Here is a 19,536-nt window from a genome sequence, read left to right on the forward strand (position 1 = left end):
TGCCCGGAGGGACCAGATAACTCCGGGCCCAAGAAGCGAGAGAGGCTCTGTCTGTGTGTGTAATTGTATCTAGATCTCAGAGTAGCAGCCGTGTTAGTCTTTATTCGCAAAAAGAAAAGGAGGACTTGTGGCACCTTAGAGACTAATAAATTTATTTGAGCATAAGCTTTCGTGAGCTACAGCTCACTTCATCGGATGTGTCTAGATCGTCCTCTGTGTGTGTTTGTGTATCAAAATTGGCGTGTGTGAGAGACCATGTGCGATTGCATGTTGTGTGTATGATTGTGGTGTGTGACTGCGATTGCATGGTGTGTGTATGATTGTGTATCTGTACAGTTCTGAGTGTGTGACTGTGATTGCGTATTGTGCATATGAGTGTGGGGGTGTGTGTGGCGGTGATTGTGTGTTGTATGGTTGTGTATCTGTATTGTGAGTGTGTGACTGATTGTGTGTTGTGTGTATGATTGTGGTGTGTGACTGTGATTGCGTGTTGTGTGATTGTGTATCTGTACTGTTGTGAGTGTGTGACTGCAATTGCACATTGTGTGTATGATTGTGGTGTGTGTGTGTGTGACTGTGCGATTGCGTGTTGTGTGTATGATTGTGGTGCAGGTGGCAAGAATGTTTGCATGACTGTGTCTGTGCATCAAGACTTAATGTGTGTGCCTGGAATTGCGTGTGTCTACATGGGTGTGTGTCTGGGAGCCTGTGAGCTGGGCTGCCTGTATCAGCTGCGTGGGGTGGGAAGGTTTAACTGCAGTTATGGTGTTTTGATGCTATACTGTGCATGGTGGAGGGACAGGCAGGCCTGGGACAGGGGTCGATGGGGAAGGAAGTGGGGTGCAGAGGGGATGTGGGAAGCTGTGTGGGGGTAGATAGGGTAATGAAGCCAGGTGGAGGGTCTGGGAAGCAGCCAGCTGGGGCCAAACTCTGGGTTGGGGGCTGGGTCCCATCTCTGCCTGACTCCCCCCATGGGGGCGGGGATTTCATTTGGTTGGATACTGCAACTTTTGAGGTTTAAGCTCGGAGTTCGGCGCTCCTCATCCTCCCCCAGGTAAAGGGGTTCTCCTGACCCTGCTCCCTGAAACAGCAGGGCTTCCACCAACGAGTGGAAACTCTACCCGTGGCTCCTTGCCTGACGGGAAAGGGACGAGGTTTTCCAGCTCCCAGAGGCCCAGCTGGGTTCATGGAGGCCCGTGGGACGGGGCAGACCAGAGGGAACGCCTCCATCCACGTTCTGGGGCATGACAGGGAAGGAGCTGTGGGGCTAGGGTCTGGTCTGGGTGCTGGGAGTTTGGGTCTGGGTGATGAAGGTTCTGCAGTTTGTGTTTCAGGGACTCCCTTGATCACTTGATTCCCAGTAATGAGCTCTAGGACTGACCTCCCCCCACATATTTCCCCCCCACACCCCCACGCTGTTGTCCTTCTCCTGGGATCTTGGGGCACAGGCTGTGGAGATCGAAAGGGAAGGGGAGCAGAGGGATGCATCACAAACCTGTTTCATGCCCCCCTTCCCCAGTCCAAACTCCGTGCTGTTGGGGCTACCTTTCCAGTTGGATCTGCAGTCCCTGCACGGGAGCCGCCAGGGCTGGGAAGCAGGGGAGACCCCACTGGCTGGGGATGTGACCCCCCCCACCCCCGCTGGCTGGGGAAAGGGCCCCATCTCCCTCTGCTGGATCTCCTAGCTGGAGAGCCTGAGCAAGGAGAGCCTGATCTCCAGAGCCTGGGCAAGGAGCGACTTTGCAGCTGGCTCGGACGCCATTAGTCAGAACCGATTCAGATCACTAGCCCTTGATCTTGGCCCAGATTGGTTAATCCCCGAGGCCTTGGACACAGTAGCTTCTGGCGAAGGGTGGGGGGGTGGGAACAGATGATGCCACAGTGTCAGAGAGCCCTTTTGTGGGGCTTAGGGAGGTGTCCCTCTGGGGGTGTAGTGCATTCATTGTGGCGGGGTGGACAGGAAGGGCATTGTGAATGTGAGGCATGCAAGGAGGGGAAGGCGCTAACCGTAGGGGCCATGTGGGGGAGCCGGCCAAAGGGTAAACAGGGGCCGCTCTTGGATGAGAGACCTCAGAGATGCTGCAGGAAGAGGCGTTGTGGTCAAGTGGAAAGGGCACAGGATTGGGAGCCAGGACTCCTGCGTTCTATCCCCAGCTGTGGGAGGGGAGTGGAGGCTAGTGGTTGGGCGGGGCCTGGGTGTCAGGACTCCTGGATTCTGCCCCCCAGCTCTGGGGTTTAATGTGGCCTTGCATTCAGCACAGGAGACTGTAAGGGCTTGGGCAAGTCATGTCCTCTCTCTCTGCTCTCCTTGTACTCTACTGGGCATTGAGATCCATGGATGTGCAGTGCCATTGAAGAGTTGTGTTACTACCTGTAGGGGATACTCTTCCCCTTGGATGCAGTATTGGGGCATTGCCTGGAGGCCCCAGGCAGGGAGCAGCCCCAGCCTGGTGCTAGGGGTAGGATGCTGCTGGAGGTGCTGGCCACTATAGGAAATGCAAAAGCAAGGCCATGATTGCTTGTTGTTACTAAAGCTCCCACAGCTGCTTTTCACAAGAGAAGGCCTCTTAGCTCAGATCTCCTGGCTAAATTCTAGTCTGGGTAATTGGTAATTGTCTTCCACTTCCTTAAATTCCTGCCTGTAGTTTCAGGTTGGCTCATGCTTCACTTCCTCCGTTCTGAACCATAGAAAGTTTGTGTGGCTGTTAAAAGAGCTGCTGCGCCTCACCCCAGAGGTGGCTGCATTTCAGTGCCCAGTGTTTAGATTTTGCTTGGTGCTTTGTGGATCCTCCAGGGCCCTGTAGAAATATGAGCGTGCTGGTTACTAGGCCTTGTCCTGATCTTGATCTAGCCTTGAATAGAGGGGCCGATCCCTGATGCGTGTGCTGGCCCGGAGAAGAGCTCCCTCCCTTCTGGTTTATTGCCTGCTGTTATGTGTCTGCTTCCTGCAGATCAGTAACAGTTTTGGCAGCTGCTGGGAGAAGGGAAAGCATGACTCGGGATTAACCCTTGGCTGGCCAGTCCAGGAGGAGGAGAAAAAGGCTGGGTTTGACCATCCCGGCTTTTTGGGGATGCCCTAGAGCGAGCCAGCTGGCTTAGTAACTGGGGTGTGTATGATTGTTCCCACTTCCCCTGTTGTGGGCTCACGCTGCCTCAATGTTCCTCCCCCCAAGTCTTCTCTTCTGGTGGGTCTACAAGGGGAGCAGAACGGAGCATCAGAGTCACTCCCCCCCCACCCCGCTCCCAGGAGACACCTCTTGCCCCCCCCCCCCAGACCTGCTTCCCTAGCTGGAAATCTGTTCCAGAGACACAGGAGCGAGGGAGGGAGACAGGCTGCTCCCCCAGGCTTGCACTGAAATGTGGTACTGTAGGGGGCTGGGATCCACCCCCTGCAACCCAGGGAAGGCCCTGAGGGGAGGTGGAGAGCGGATTCACTTGGCTGCAGCTGCTTTTGTCTCTTATGGCGCTGCCACGCTCCACCCCAGAGGGGGCTGCTTTTCGATGCTTGGAGGAGCAACCCCCGTAGCTTGCTAGGGACAAGGCATGAAGTGTGCACACATACCGTCCACCCTGTCTGCCCTCCTCCCGCTGATCAGTTGTCCGCATTTTGGAGCAGAGACTGTCTTTCTGTTCTGTGCCAAGCGCGGCACAGACATAGTGGGGGCCGGGGCTGTGGCTGGGCTCCTAGGCACGGCCGCAATAAACACTAATAGCAATAAAAACATACAGCGCCTGGCGCAATGAGGTCCTGGTCCAGGAGTGGAGTGCCTAGGTACTACTGTAATACACCTAATAGTTATACAATATAATACAGAGTAATACAGCCACTAGCACAATTGGGTCCTAGTGTGTGACTGGGTGCTACCATAACACACCTAATAATTAGGATCACCTGGGCATTGGCTGATCTACCACAGGTGGCGTCCCATGGGGGTGGGGGTACTGAACCAGGGTAGAAAGAAGAGCTCCTGTGGGCCTCCAAGGGACCAGACACCTTGTGAGGAGCAAGGCCCCACTGGCCTCGTCTCCAGCTTTGAATCTGTAGCTAACTGCGGTGGACTTTGAATTCCTGGGATGTTATCAGGGACTGGGCCCTGCCCATGGAAAATGCCATGGCCCAGCATGCCTATGCATTGCTGCCCTCTGCTGGGCGGTGTCAGAACCGCTCAGTCGTGTGTCATAGCCTCGCTGCTCGTGGAGATTCTCCGATGGTGCGGGGCTTTCCGGGAAAGAGGCCTGGGTTCTGTCCTTGCTGCTGTCGTGAAGTTCGGTGGCCAAAGTCTTGGGAGGCTACGGGTTTTATACGTTACACGAGACAGCAGGAATGGGAGTGAAGTGTCATGACAAGTGAGGGCTGGAGGGTCTTTCAGGCTGCTAGATTTTAACCCTTTTGTGCTGGAAAATATGATCTAAAAATCCAGATCTAGATGAAGTGTCTTTTTTAAAATAGTAACACTCAAAACCATTTCTCTCCTTTTTTTTTGTTTAAATCCTGTTTGGACCAATATCAAACCTTAGATTTTAGGTCTCAAAAGAAGCCAAGTGTCCCCAGGAATAGTAAATTATTATTATTGAAGAGAATGTGGTAGCCTGTAGAGATGTCCAGTTGCACTCCATTGTGGCAGGTGCTGTACAAACATGGCAAAACCAGCAAATCTCTGCCCTGGAGAGCTTGCAGTGTAAAAGATCTACCGACTAGCAGGGTGAGACCTAATTAATATAGCTTCTAAGTGGTTACTATAGTATTAATGTAGCTAAATAATTAGTAGAGCTGCTCTACCTTCTCTTTTGCCCACACTTCACCCAGAAATGATTCCAAATAAATTTACAATTCTCACCATTGTATTGCAAACCTTGTGAGACTTTGGGTTTGTTTCCCTCCCCCCACAAGTCCCCAGCTGCAGGAGTTAGGTTATGACCTTTGAATCTCTGCTTACATTTTTTTTTGTTTTTAAAATGTAAGTTCTTGTGGTTGTGGACAAAAGCTTGAAAATATGGGCCCTGAGATTCTATAATACCAGAAGGCAAATAAATAACCTCAAATCTATTATTTAAAAAAAAAATCTCATGATTTTTTAAGACAGTCTCATGATTCTTGGGGCCTCTCTTTTATACAGTGTGTATATAAGACACTTTATCCCTATGCTCTATCTATCTATTTATCTATCTATCTACATGCAAACACCCCCCCCCCCATTTTGTATCCATCTCTCTGTCCTAATCCGGCCCTCATTACCACAGTACTGCACTCCTCACAAATATTTAACACATACATTTCTGTAAATGCCTCTGCTTCTGGGATGGAAGGAATGCAGCTCTCTGAGTGCCGTGGAGACGCTGCCCAGTCGTGTGGGGTGGGGAAGTGAAGAACTCCCTTACTGCTACAGGGAGGATTCAGGCTGGACAATTGTCCCGGCCCCATGGCGAATTAGGTCTGATGCCAGCCCGGGTCTAGCAGCCCGGCTCACGGTCTCTTTGACAGTCACAAGTGGGTGGGACAATTGGTTTACGGGGCATTCAGCTGTTCAACTCCCCCTGATTCGCTGAGGGGAAGAGTGCCTCCTACAGAGCCACCCGCGCCGCTCCCCGCAACCTGGGATCTTTGGGCCGCCCATGGCTGCACAGAGCAAAGCTGCACCTTGCACCACTGACCCTGTGGTTGTGGCTGGCTCACGTCCCACCCCACGGCTGGCTCCACAGCTGGGCGGTGTGGGTGGGGGAGGCGCTGTAATTAGCCCCCCTGCAGCTGCTGCCTCCCGCTCTCCCTGCACCAGGGAAGCAGCTGCTCCCCTTGGCCCGTGTGCTCCAAAACAACCGTCCACAGGGTTAATCTTCTGTGTGAGAATCGAGACGGGCAGCCCTGGTGATGGGATCCAGTGATACGTGGCAGTGCAAAAGCTGGGGTCTTCTTCCACAACAGGCCTGGAAAGGAAAGCTAGGCCCCAGGGGCACACTTTGAACTTAGCGTCCTGTTCGGTGGGAGTTACCCTGAGTAGGCAAAAGGGCTCTGGGAGCCAGGATTCCTGGGTTCTATTCCCAGCTCTGGCAGGGGAGCGGGGTTCAGTGGTTAGAGCAGGGGGGGCTAGGGCTCCCGGGTTCTTTTCCCTTCTCTGCTTCTGACTCACTCAGCATCCTTGGATGAGGGACTTGGGCCTCTACTGGGCCTCAGTTTCCCCCTGTGTGACAGCTCCACACAGCCTGTTGCTGCACCGTGGCTGCTGGAGGAGCCTGGCTCCTCAGAGGGGGAATGGGGGGGCGGGGAGTGCAGTGTCGGCACCTGCGCCAGCCCTTCACTGAACTCTCTGGGCCCCAGGCCAAGAGCCCTGCTTCTAACCACGTCCTGACAACAGGCAGCCGGCTGCAGCTGCAGAGCTGGGGCACGAGCCCTTTTCCAGAGGTTCCTCGTGGGCTCCTTGCCACCCCGCTGCCTCCTCCCTGCCCAGAACCGACCAGGCCTTGGCCCTGTTCAACCCAGCTTAAGCTGCAGCTTCCCCAGCCCTGACCCTAGCCCCTCTCCCTGCTTGGCTCCAGCTGTCTGGGGCACCTTCCCTTCCTGTCTTCGGTGGCCCCCAGACCGGTGGTATCTGGGCACTTCACACTCTTTGGTGTATTTATCCTCATAAGCCCTGCCTGTAAGGCAGGGTGGTGCTGTTCTCCCCGCTGTCCTCCCCCATGTTATAGATGGGGAAACTGAGGCACAGAGGAGCTAAGTGACTTGTCCAAGGTTGCACAGAGGAGCCTGTTGTAGAGCTGGGAACTGAACCCTGGTCTCTTGAGTTGCTGCCCAGCTCCTTCCCCACCTGGCCCTTTGTGTCTTTAGTCATTCCACTCCCCAAGCCCAGGGCACATCAGGTTACCCCCGCCCCATCCCAGCCCTGTGGCTTCTCCTTCACGTCCCAAGAGTCCCCGTGTCCTCTTCGGCAATACCCTGCCCCCACTTGCCCGCACCTGGGCACCTGGCCTTGTCCTGAGCTTGTCTGGGAAGGTAAGATGTTGAGGGAAGGGTTATCTGTCTCCCTTCCCTCCTTCCATCTGCAGTAGTGTGGCTGTCCTCCTGTCCATCGTTCTGTCCTCCTGTCCCACATTCTGTCCACTGCCTGTCTGTGCATCTGTCCACCCTTCTGTCCACTGCCTGTCTTTCCTCCTGTCCATCCTTTTGTCCATCTGTCCTCCTGTCCCTCCTTCTGTCCACTGCTTGTCTGTCCATGTGTCCTCCTCTCCATCCTTCCGTCCACTGTCTCTGTCCATCTGTCCTCCTATCCAGCCTCCAGTCCAGTGTCTGTCCATCTGTCCTTTGATCCATTCACTCTCTTATCTAACCATCTGTTGTTCTATCCATCCTTCTAGCTACTGTCTGCCCATCCATCCAGCCGCCTGCAATATCCTAGCTGTCCTTCTATTCCTCCTTCCATCCACTGTGTCTGTCTGTCCATCTGTTCTTCAATCCATCCTTCCACCCATCCGCTGTCTGTCTGTCTCTCCATTTTATCCTCCTCTCTGCGCTTCAATCTCCCTCTCTGCCCATCCACCCACGCTGGGGCTGGCTATCTCAGGCCAGATCGGTCTGTCTCTCAGCCTCCTGGTCTCAAAGAGAGGAACCCGCTTTTCCGAGTTGCCTGTCGCTGCAGCAGGCCCAATTCTGACCGTACCAGCCTTGTCTCCGGACAGCTCCCCTGCTAGCCGCTCTCTAGGCCCTGAGTGAGGGGTTTTATTGTCGCTTGGCTCATCCTGAGAACGAGATGGGCGGTTGCGGCGGCGCGGGGGGGTGTCTTTGCAGAATCGCCATGGTGGGGTTTTGGTTCTCTGCAAAAGCTGAAGCAGGGGTGGTTTGGGCCAGGGTCCCAGCACCTCTGTGCCCTCCCTGGAGTGGGAAGTTGGGTTCAGAGAGCCGGCCCCGTGTGTGTGTGGGGGGGGTGTTGGAGAGGGAAAAGGTGTCTTGCTCCCCTGAGCTGAGCTTGCAAATGGCTGATCAGGGTGCATCTGTGGGTGTGTGAGGCGACTCCTCCTCCTGGCGCCGGTGGAGTGGAACGGGCTGGGCCCTGCTTGGGCAGGAGGAAGGAAGGAAGAGGCCGGAGATCAACTAGAACCAGATCGCTCTTCACTGGGGCCAGCTCAGAGCCAAAAATAAGCCCATGGATTTGCATAAGCAGCTGGAGGGAGAGCGCGGCAGCCCCTGTGTCCAGGTTGCCCTTTGTGGGCTCTGCCATCAGATGTGGGGGAGAGGGGAGGGCGCCCTTCCAGCTGACACTGGGGGAGCCAGAGCACCCATTTCCACTGTACCGGTGGGGAAACTGAGGCACAAGGGAACTGAAGAGAGTTGCCCAGGGACTCTATCTGCAGCAGAGCAGGGCCCTGCTGGCCACTGATGGGATAACATGCCCCCACCTAGCAGGCAACCCCAGGCACCTGTGCATCAGACCCTCATCCCCTCCTGGCTGGAGGAAGCCATTGGGGCAGCCGTGGGGCCTTTGGCCCTGGATCTTTTCTGTCTCCCCCAGGGAGCCTGAGCTGCCAGAGACCCTTAAACACCCCATGTGCCAGCCCCATCTCCTGGCACCAGCACTGCCTTGGGGATGGATCTGGGTGGGGAGCTCTTGGAGCAGAGGAGGGGATGCACTAATGGGTCACTGGGCCCTGTCTTTCCTCCCCAGCTCCTCCCCATGGGTAGGACCCCCAAAGTCAAGGCTGGGCTCAGCAGCCATGGAAGGTACTGAGGGCAGCTAGAAGTTCGCAACAATGCAACCACTGCTCCCCACCAGCCACTGCAACTTCTGTGAGCTTGGGCTTAGAGTGAGGGGGTGGGGGGCAGCACTGGGAACCAGGACTCCTGGGTTCTGTCTCCAGCTCTGGGAGGGGAGTGGGGTCTAGTGGTTAGAGCAGGGGGGCTGAGATCCAGGATTCCTGGGTTCTGTCCCAGCTCTGGGAGGGGAGTGGGATCCAATGATTGGATGGAGGGCAGGGCTGGGAGTCAGGGCTGGGTTCTATTCTGAGCTCTGTCATTGATTTGCTGTTTGATCTTGGGTGAGTCACTTGCCACCTCTGTGCTTTGGTTGTTGAATGCAGGCCTGGCTGCTCCCTGGCCCTGCCCCTCTCTGGCTCAGTAGTGGGTGGGATGGGGTGGGCTGTATATGCCCCCATGTAGAGGCTCACTGGCTCAGGGTGTTCCCTGCCAGCCAACAGGGAGCCGCCTTCTGCTGGATATTAGGTCTGGTGAGCTGTGGGAGGGGATCGGAAGTACATAAGAATGGCCATCCTGGCTCAGACGAAAGGTCCATCTAGCCCCAGTGTTCTGTCTTCTGACAGTGGCCAATGCCAGGTGTCTCAGAGGGAACGAAGAGAACAGATCATCATCAAGTGATCCATCCCTTGTCATCCAGTTCCAGCTTCTAGTAGATTTAGGGACACCCAGAGCATGGAGTTGCATCCCTGACCATCTTGGCTAATAGCCATGGAGGGACCTGTCCTTCAGGAACTGATCTCATTCTTTTTTAACCCTGTTATACTTTTGGCCTTCACAATATCCCCTGGCAAGGAGTTCCACAGGTTGACTGTGCGTTGTGTGACAAAGTACTTCCTTTTGTTTGTTTTAAACCTGCTGCCCATTGATTTCATCGGGTGACCCCTCCCTGGTTCTTGTTCCCTGAAGTGGTAAATAACACTTCCCTAGTCATTTTCTTCACACCAGTCATGATTTTATAGACCTCGGTCATATCCCCCCTTAGTCATCTCTTTCCCAAGCTGACCAGTCCCAGTTTTATTAATCTCTCCTCATGTGGAAGCTGTTCCATACACTTAATCATTTTTGTTGCCCATCTCTATACCTTTTCCAATCATATCTCTTTTTTGAGATGGTACGACCAGAACTGCATGTAGTATTCAAGGAGTGGGCGCACCATGGCTTTCTATAGGAGCGTTATAATGTTCTCTGCCTTATTATCTATCCCTTTCCTAATGGTTCCTAACATTCTGTTCACTTTCTTGGACTGTCCTGCTTGTTAAGCTGGTCTTTTCAGAGAACTATCCACGATGACTCCAAGATCTCTTTCTTGATTTAGACCCCCTCATTTTGTATGTAAAGTTGGAATTATGTGCATTATATGCATTCATTTGCATTTATCAACATTGAATTTCATCTGCCATTTTCTTGCCCGGTCACCCAGTTTGGTGAGATCCCTCTGTACCTCTTTGCGGTCTGCTATGGACTTAGCCATCTTGAGTAATTTTGTACTGTCTGCAAACTTTGCCACCTCACTGATCACCCCTTTTACCAGATTATTTAGAAATATGTTGAACAGCACAGCCCAGTACAGATCCTAGGGGGACCCTGCTATTTACCTCTCTCCATTGTGAAAACTGACTGTTTATTCCTACGCTTTATTTCCTGTCTTTTAGCCAGTTACTGATTCATGAGTGGCTCTTCCCTCTTATCCCATGATTGCTTAAGAGTCTTTGGTGAGGGGACCTAGTCAAAGGCTTTGTGAAAGTCTAAGTACACTATATCCACCGAATCATTCTTGTCCACATGTTTGTTGACACCCTCAAAATATTCTAATAGATTGGTGAGGCGTGATTTCCCGTTACAACAGCCGTGTTGACTCTTCCCAACATATCCTGTTCATCTGTGTGTCTGATAATTCTGTTCTTTACTATAGGGTCAACCAATTTGCCTGGTCCTGAAGTTAGACTTAACTGGCCTGTAATTGCCTCTGCAGCCTTCTTAAAAACTGGATGTCACATTAGCTCTCTGCCAGTCATCTGGTTCAGAGGCTGATTTAAGTGGGAGGTTATCTACCATAGTTAATAGTTCTGCAATTTCATATTTGAGTCCCTTCAAAATTCTTGGTCTTGGTGACTTATTACTGTTTAATGTATCAGTTTGTTCTGAAGCCTCCTCTATTAACATCTCAATCTGGGACCGCTCCTCAGATTTGTCACTGAAGAAGAATGGCTCACATGTGGGAATCTCCCTCATATCCTCTGTAGAAGACAGATGCAAATAATTCACCTAGCTTCTTCTCTGCAATGCCTTTGTCTTCCTTGAGTGCTCCTTTAGCACCTCGATTATCCAGTGGCCCCACTGATTGTTCAGCCTATTTCCTGCTTCTGATGTACTTATAAACAGTTTTGCGCTAGTTTTTGTGTGTTTTGATAGTTGCTCTTCAAATTCTGTCTTGGCTGGCCTAATTATACTTTTACACTTGACTTGCCAGAGTTTATGCTCCTTTCTGTTTTCCTCAGTTGGATTTGACTTCCGTTTTTAAAAGATGTCTTTTTGTCTCTGGGCTGCCCATTAAATTCTGCTGTTTAGCCATGATGGCATTTTTTTGCTCCTTTTACTGTTTGTGTGTGTGTGTGTGTGTGTGTGTATAAATTTAGTTTGAGCCTGTATTCTGGTGTTTTCAAAAAGTTTCCATGCAGCTTGCAGGCATTTCACCTTTGTGACTGTTCCTTTTAATGTCCATTTAATTAGCCTCGTCATTTTAGTGTAGTTCCCCCTTTTTGTAGTTAAATGCTGCTGTGGTGGGTTTCTTAGGTGTTTCCCTCCCTACACTGATGTTAAATTTAATCACCATGTGGTTCAGCTGTATTTGCCTCTTGGACCGGATCCTGTGCACCACTTAGGGCTAAATTAAGAATTGCCTCAGCAGGGTATTTCCTGCATGGCAGGCTGTGTCCCCCAGCACTGAGCCATGGCCTCCCCATCCCATGTCTATCTGTCTGTCTGTCTGTCTGTCCTCACAGTTTCCAGAGTGCGGCTTCTATGGGCTCTATGACAAGATCCTGCTCTTCAAACATGACCTGTCGTCCGCCAACATCCTGCAGCTGGTGCGGGTGGCCGGAGACATCCAGGAGGGGGACTTGGTGGAGGTGGTGCTCTCAGGTAACACACGCATGTGTGTGGATGAGGGGGAGAGAGAGAAAAAGGGCTATGTGGGTGTCTACATGCCTTCTGCCCCCGCTGGAGGGGATGGGTCCTGCTCTGTGTGTGTGTGTGTGTGTGTGTGTGTGTGTGTCCCTGTCACCCCCTGCAGGAGGGGATGAGCCCTGCTCTGTGTGTGTGTGTGTGTGTGTGTGTCCCTGTTACCCCTACAGGAGGGGATGAGCCCTGCTCTGTGTGTGTGTGTGTGTGTGTGTGTGTGTGTGTCCCTGCTGGAGGGGATGAGCCCTACTCTGTGTGTGTGTGTGTTTGTGTGTGCGTGTGTGTGTGTGTCCCTGTCACCCCCTGCTGGAGGGGATGAGCCCTCCTGTGTGTGTGTGTGTGTGTGTGTGTGTCCCTGTCACCCCCTGCTGGAGGGGATGGGCCCTGCTCTATGTGTGTGGTGCGTACGCATGTGTGTGTGTGTGTGTGTGTCCCTGCTGCCCCCTGCTGGAGGGGAGGAGCCCTGCTCTGTGTGTGCGTGTGTGTGTATGTGACCTTGCTGCCCCCTGCTGGAGGTGATGGGCCCTACTCTGTGTGTGTGACACCACAACACACTTGCCCTCCTTTCCCAGATGCTCACTAACCCATCCGAGCTCTTCCGACGCGACCCGCTCCGCACTGGCTTGCACCTGCCCGCGCCGTAGGCTGTCCAGCTGCTGATCCCGGCCGGGTGGCGCTGTGAGGGCATTGCCAGCGTATTCCCCAGCCCGTGGCAGCCAATCTTGGCTCGGTGGCGGTGGCTGCTTTGCTTGCCTTGTGTTGGCAGAAGGCTGGGTGGACCGATGGGGGCTGAGGGCTGGGCAGGGCAGAATGGGCACCAGCACGACGCTGTCCCTTGGCACATTGCCGTACGACTGGCAGGACCTGGTTCGGGATGCTGGAGAGGACGGGACCCAGTGCCATGGGGGGCTCGGGGCTGGGAGATGGCGCGGGGACAGGATGTGTCTCGGTGCCAGGGGTCCCTGGGCGGAGGCTGGGATATAGCGCCAGGTGCCTAGATACCAATGATGGTCTGTAGTCACTTCGGGGCTGCGGGTGGGTGGGGAGCTTCCCCACGCATGGCAGTGGGCCGTGCCCTGGCCCCTGGCTCCCTGGCGCAATCGCTCTCCTCCGCTGCTCCCCGCCCACGGCTGCTTTCACTCCCGCCGGTGCCCAGGTGCTGTTTTGAGTCAGGGCTGCCTGTGCGCGCCCTGGCAGGAAGTGGCTTGGGGGCTGGCTCCCTGGCACGAGATCTGGTGGGGGGAAGGGCAGGGGCGCTGCAGCTCCGGGGCCCACGGCAGTGACATTCCCCCCACACACACACCACCCGCAGGAAATCCTGCCCCGTGCCCGCCCAATCTGTGCCATAGGCCCCTGTGCTAGAGATTCCCCAGTGTCGGGGGGGGTGGGTCTCGCCAGCAGGGAGTGCCCCTGGCACCAACGGGGGGGTCCGGCCACTGCCCAAAGTAGGGTGTTGGCTATGGATCGTTACGGGGAAGAGGGTGCAGGGGGGTGGGTCCAGCCAGGGCCTCACCCTCCCAGGGGCAGCCGGCGGGTCTGGACCAGGCCGTGCCGTGCCCTGAGCTCCCTCCCTCTTGTCCACCAGCCTCGGCCACCTTTGAGGATTTCCGGATACGTCCGCATGCCCTGAACGTGCATTCGTACCGCGCCCCGGCCTTCTGCGACCACTGCGGGGAAATGCTCTTCGGCTTGGTGCGCCAGGGCCTCAAGTGTGACGGTACGGAGCCCAGGGGGAGAGGGTGGGGGTGTCTCCCCATCTGAGCCCAGGGAGCTGGCGGCTCAGGAGTGGCGGGGTGGGGAATGAGACATGGGGTCTTTCCCCTGTAGGCGATGCCGGCTCTGATCTGGCCCCAGGACGGGGGACTGACTGGCGCAGGGGGGTGAGGAGTGGCTGTTTGGTGACCCTTGTGTGTAATGAGTTGAGGGGGGGTCTCAGCCCAGTTTGAAGGGGGTCCCACTGCACAAACCAGCAGGTGAGAAACAACCCACAAAGCCCCACAGATTGAGCAGCCCTCTGCCCCCGGGGGGAGATCTCTCTAGGGGAGGGCTGGCATCGCTCTTCCACCCCCCAGGTCACCTCTGCCTGGCCTGGGGGGGCGGGGTGCCTGGCACTGGGGACATTCTGCTTTCGACCTTGGTGGCTCCGGCACGTGGCTGTGACCCCCTTGCCACGTGCCCTCTCCGAGCCCTAGGACACAGACAGAGACGGAGTCACTTAGCATGTAGGAAATTAACCAATTTAATGCTTAACTCCAGGCTCTGAGCTGTCCTGTTAAACCGGCGTCCCAAATGGATCCACGCTGGGGCCTGCCCCACTTCTTGGGCTGGGACCGCTGCCCAGAGCCGTGCCCCCCTGCCGCCGCCCCCTGTGTGTCTGTCTGTCTTACACTTAGACCATAGGCTCTGTGGGGGAGGACTGCCTTGGTCTTCGGACAGCGCCATGGGGCCCTGATCCCATACAGGGCCTCCCCTGCCCCCGGGCCCTCCCACCACCTGTCCGGTCAGAAGCGTGACGCAGGCGGCTCCTCCGTGTTGCAGGTTGTGGCCTGAACTACCACAAGCGCTGCGCCTTCAACATCCCCAACAACTGCAGCGGGGCCCGCAAGCGCCGCCTCTCGGCCACCTCGCTGGCCACCTCGCAGTCCCTGCGTCTCGCCACCTCCGAGTCGCTACCCTGTGCCCCCGACGAGCTGGTAAGAGCCCCCACTTGGTAGGGGTGAGGACCGCCCGGCCCTTCATCGCAGGCCAACCCCTGATATGGCGCTGGCCGTGCGTCGTGGCCACCTGAGCTGTGTGTCTTGCCCCCTATACTACCCGGCTCAGGGAGATTCTTCTCAGGCTGGAGGGGCAGGGTCTGGGTGCTGGGGATGGGGACGGTCTGGCATCCATCCTCACTACTGCTGGGTAGTTTAGAGCTGTGGCTAGCCGTGACCAAGCATCGTGCCCCAGGAGGAGTGGGGGTGGGGGTGGATGGGCAGCCTCTGGGTGTCACAAGTTCAGGTCTCAACCCAGATCTCAAAGTACTGAGTCCCCAGCTGGAAGTCTCCCCCCCAATCCTTGAGGAAGCTAACTGCCCCACCCTCGCCCCAAGGCAGCGCTAACTGGCCCCCTCTGTGGCTGCTGCAGCACTGGGCTGGCCATGGAACGTGACTCCCCTTCCCCCACCTCATTCCTGCCATGTCCCATATCCCCCCTCCCCTGCAGAGCCGGAGCTCCATGGAGACCTTGCCCCGCCGGCTCACCAGCACCTCCTACATCGGGCGCCCCATCGAGCTGGACAAGCTGTTCCTGTCCAAGGTCAAGGTGCCCCACACCTTCCTCATCCACTCGTACACCCGCCCCACCGTCTGCCAATTCTGCAAGAAATTGCTCAAGGGGCTCTTCCGCCAGGGCCTGCAGTGCAAAGGTGATGGGGGGGGAGGGAGGTGAGGGGGTCAGGTGGGACTCATTCTCCAAGAAGGGCCAAGGTAGGGAAATGAGAGGGGAGCGCTGGGTGTGCACGGTCAGTGGAACTCCCTGCCACTGGAGAATCCAGCTGGATGTAAGAAGGGGCTGGGTATTTCTATGGGAAAGGGCTTCCACTCTCACGCTTCAGGGCCTGGGATGAGTGTCAGAGGGGACAGGAAAGAGATTCTCCCCACCCGCTCCACATCCACCCCTAAAAGGGAGGAGTGGATGCGCTTTCCTTTGAAACTTTCTTAATTGGCTACTGCTGAGAGGTGGGGCACCAGGCTAGATGGCCCCTGGGTCTGATCTGGGGTGACAGGGAGGGGGTGGGATACTGGGCTAGATGGACCCAAGGGTCTGATCTCGGGTGGGAGGGAGGCGAGGATATTGGCTATATAACAGAAATGGCTTCACCCAGCTCTGAAATTATTCTTATTTATTAGGTGTATTACGGTAGTGCCAAGGGGCTCCCATCATAGACCAGGAACCCCTTGCGACAGGCACTGTACAGGCAGCTACTTCTGGGGTGGGACGCAGCTGTCTGACAGAGAACAGCAACAGCATACAACAGTGGGGGATGGGAAGTGGAGGAGAAGCCCTCACCTGCAGGAGGGGCAGGAATGGATACGGCTGGTGGGGTTTGGCTGGGACCCTGGGGCTCACAGCCAGGCTGGTGCAGGGTGTCAGTTGGGGGTGGGGTGTCTGCACTTTGGGCAGGGGGTCAGGATGGTTGAGAGACGGGGCTGGAGACCCCCATGCTGGCACCCTTCTGACGCTCTCCCCTCCTTCAGACTGCAAGTTTAACTGCCACAAGCGCTGCGCCACCCGGGTGCCCAATGACTGCCTGGGCGAGACGCTCTTCAACGGCGGGGGTGAGTGGCAGCTGTGCACGGGTAGAGGGGATGGTGGGACGCTGTCTTGGCGCTACTGCCCAGGGGCTGGCGAGGGGGATGGGACTGGGGATCCAGCCCTAGCCCTGGCTCATACAGCCTGTGGTCTGGACGATGAGTCTCCCTCGGCCCCTGCCCGCTCAGGGTCTGGGTGCGGGTGCAGAGAGGATGGGGCAGTTGGGCTGGCCTGGCTGGGCTCCCAGAATGGCAGGGTCCTGTGGGTCAGTTCTGGGCACCCCGGTTTCGCAGCCTGACACCGGCAGGGCCCCCGTCCCTGGTGCTGATCCCACGGGCTCTGGTGCTGTCCCCCAGACGTGCCCATGGAAGATGCCAGCGACCTCAGCGATGCTGACAAGAACTCGCTGATGGACGAATCGGATGACTCGGGCATCATCCCCGGCTCCCACTCAGAGAATGAGCTCCACGGAGGGGACGACCCCGATGACGGCGCCAGCAAATCCCAGGGGTACAGCCCTGCCCCCCAAATCTCCCCTACCCTGCCCCTCCCTCCCCAGCATCCTGGGTCCAGGGCCAGAGGCCCCCTGGCTTCAGGCTACCACCAGCTAGCAGCTGCGTTTCCTGATACGGGGAGCAAATATCCCCTGACTGCTTCACCTCTGGATCTGGGGGACCTTCCCAGGGATTTCCTATCCCCCCTCCAGCTCTGATGACCCTCAGTCCTGATCCACAGTCCCCCAGCTATTCCAGCCCTGGCCTCCCCCTGGTTCCCACAGCTCTACCGATGCTCCTCAGTCTCAACCCGCAGCCCCCTTCCTGCTGTTCCAGTTCCGGGTTCCCCCCACCCACAGATCTGGTGATGCTCCTCAGTGCTGACCCGCAGCCCTCCCCATCCCCGTTATCTCAGCCCTGAGGTTCCCTGCCCCCACTCTCTCACCCCCCGCAGCTAACTTGTCTGGTTGCTCTCCCCTCAGCTCCATGGGCTACATCCCGCTGATGCGGGTGGTGCAGTCGGTGCGGCACACAACCCGGAGATCCAGCACAGCGCTGAAGGAAGGCTGGGTGGTTCACTATAGCAGCAAAGACACCCTGGTGAGTGGGGGCCGGTTCCTCTGGGGAAGCCAGGCTCAAGAGCTGGCTGTAATGGGACACTAAACTGTATTATACTGCACTGTCAGTAGGGTGGTGCTGTGTGTAAAATACCCTATTTAAGCTAACCTCAGCAGTACCTGATGGACGCAGCCAGGGTGGGTAAGTGAGCTCCACAGCCAGGCCAGTTCTGGGACAGGAGCATGAGGAGGTGCCAGGAGTGGGATTAAGAACAGAAACAGAAGAAACAGCAGCCATGGTTGCAAACTGAAAGAACAAAAGTTGCAGAATCTCATCAACATGCCCCTCTTCAGCGCCCCACAGAACTTTATCTTTCACACTGGACAGACTGGAAACAAGATTTTGCAAGATCTCGCATTGCTGCCAAGCTCCACAAAGAAACTGGAGATATCCAGGTATCGTCTTTAAGGTGTGCTATGGGGAAGCAGGCAGAGTGTGTCCTTAAATCCTTTGACTTTAGTGAAGCCAGTCAGAGAGATGATGATGAAAAGGTTCTGGCTATGTTTGATGCATACTTTATACCTCAAAGAAAACATGTTTCCACTGGAGAATTCAAGAACCAGGGGGAAATGTTGAAAGTTTTTTAAGAGCTCTGCATGCATTGGCTGAAAACTGTGTTTCTGGGAATGCAAAACATGAAAATATCAAAGACGGGCTTGTTGTTGGATAATAATAATAATAATTAATTAAAGATAATAATCTTTCACAGCAGCTACGATTGAGGAGAGATTTAACGCTAGCCACAGATATCCAGAGAGCAGAACAGTCAGAATTAGTCACACATCAGAACAAAAGGCCGGAGCAACTTGAAAAACCTAAAAGTAGCTTTGGCTTTGTCTACACTACCAATATATGTCAGTATAACTGTGTTGCTCAGGGGTGTGGAAAATCCACACCCCACCCGATGCAGTTATACCAACTACCCTCTGCTATAGACAGCGCTATTTTGACAAGAGGGCTTCTCCCGTTGCCATAGCTATGGCCTTCGTGAACGTGGATTAACTACACTGACGTAGTGTAGTAGTGGATTCGCTCAAGTGCTACACTGCAGCGTTTTAAGTATAGACCTGCCCTTAGAAGCTATAAACAGACACTTGAGAGTTAAATGTCATTATCATAAACCCCTGAGGCAAGGTGAGAGAACTAGGCTAAGAGGGACAAATTCCAGCTGCCGTGCCCAAGATGTGGAAAAAGTCATATCCTAAGAGATGATGCATATCCAGCTAGAGGCGCATGGTGTAATAATTGCACCAAATATGGACATTTTGCAGCTGTTTGCTGCACCAAAGCAGTCAGGGAGTTGACTTGTATTACAGACAATCAAGAAACATGGCTTCTGGGATCTATCACTGATGATGTAGAGCCTGCCTGGAGAGTGAAATTAAATACTCATGGCAAGACTATTGACTTTAAATTGACTCAGGATCTGACGTCACAGTTATCTCAGAAGGGACTTACAATCACCTTCGACTTCTTCCAGAGCTGAAGTCAGCTCTGACTAGCCCTGGAGGGATCTGAACTGCAGGGGCCAGTTCACCACAGAAACAACTTACAGAGACAAAAACTTTGCATTCAGAGTGGGATCAAAGACCCAGTTGCAGCGTGGCAGCCATGATGGGCCTAGCGAGGAGGGTGGAAGAACTCAACGGCGGATTTGATGATACACTTAAAGTCATCCTGGTTAATGTTGTTTCATTGTTACGTGGCTGATCAATTAGGGAACAGGCTCGTTTAAAATTGCGCAGTGCTCCCTTATAACATTGTTTGGCACCTGCCTGCTTTGTCCACTGCTTGCAGGAAGAGCAGCCGTTGCAGCGAGCTGGTGGGGGCTTGGAACCAGGGTGGACCGGCAGCCCCCTGTCAGCTCCCCGCTCCCCTAAGTTCCCCAGGCATCAGCTGCCCAGCAGGCTATCAATTGCCAGCAGTTCAACTGTCCCTCCCCTGACAGCCATGTGCTGCTCCTGCCCTCTGCCTTGGAGCTGCTCCCCGAGCCTCCTGCTTACTGTGAAGGTGTGGGGGGATAAGAGGGGGGCTAATGTCCCGGTGTCCCCTCCCCTCTGCTCCTGCCTCCCGCTTACCCCATCTCCATAGAGCGGGGGGCGGTGGGGACACGACAGGGCTCAGGATGGAGGGGCTCAACTTGCTGATCTACTTAAAAATGCAATGTACTTAGAGTGAGGTCAGTGTACTTAAAGGGGCAGTGCACATCTC

At 55.1% G+C, this 19,536-nt stretch overlaps 1 protein-coding gene across 1 annotated transcript in view; it reads left to right on the plus strand.

Annotated features, from left to right (window-relative positions):
- Positions 1-19,536, plus strand: part of PRKD2 (protein kinase D2) — a 30,955-nt gene that overhangs the window by 496 nt on the left and 10,923 nt on the right. The window contains exons 2-8 of the mRNA XM_038382065.2: positions 11,743-11,881; positions 13,506-13,637; positions 14,459-14,613; positions 15,125-15,326; positions 16,159-16,239; positions 16,570-16,723; positions 17,190-17,307. Coding sequence (XP_038237993.1) covers positions 11,743-11,881; positions 13,506-13,637; positions 14,459-14,613; positions 15,125-15,326; positions 16,159-16,239; positions 16,570-16,723; positions 17,190-17,307 — 981 coding nt within the window. The remainder of the gene's footprint in view (positions 1-11,742; positions 11,882-13,505; positions 13,638-14,458; positions 14,614-15,124; positions 15,327-16,158; positions 16,240-16,569; positions 16,724-17,189; positions 17,308-19,536) is intronic.

The sequence above is a fragment of the Dermochelys coriacea genome, chromosome 23 (assembly GCF_009764565.3).
Source record: "Dermochelys coriacea isolate rDerCor1 chromosome 23, rDerCor1.pri.v4, whole genome shotgun sequence".
Lineage (NCBI taxonomy): Eukaryota > Metazoa > Chordata > Testudines > Dermochelyidae > Dermochelys > Dermochelys coriacea.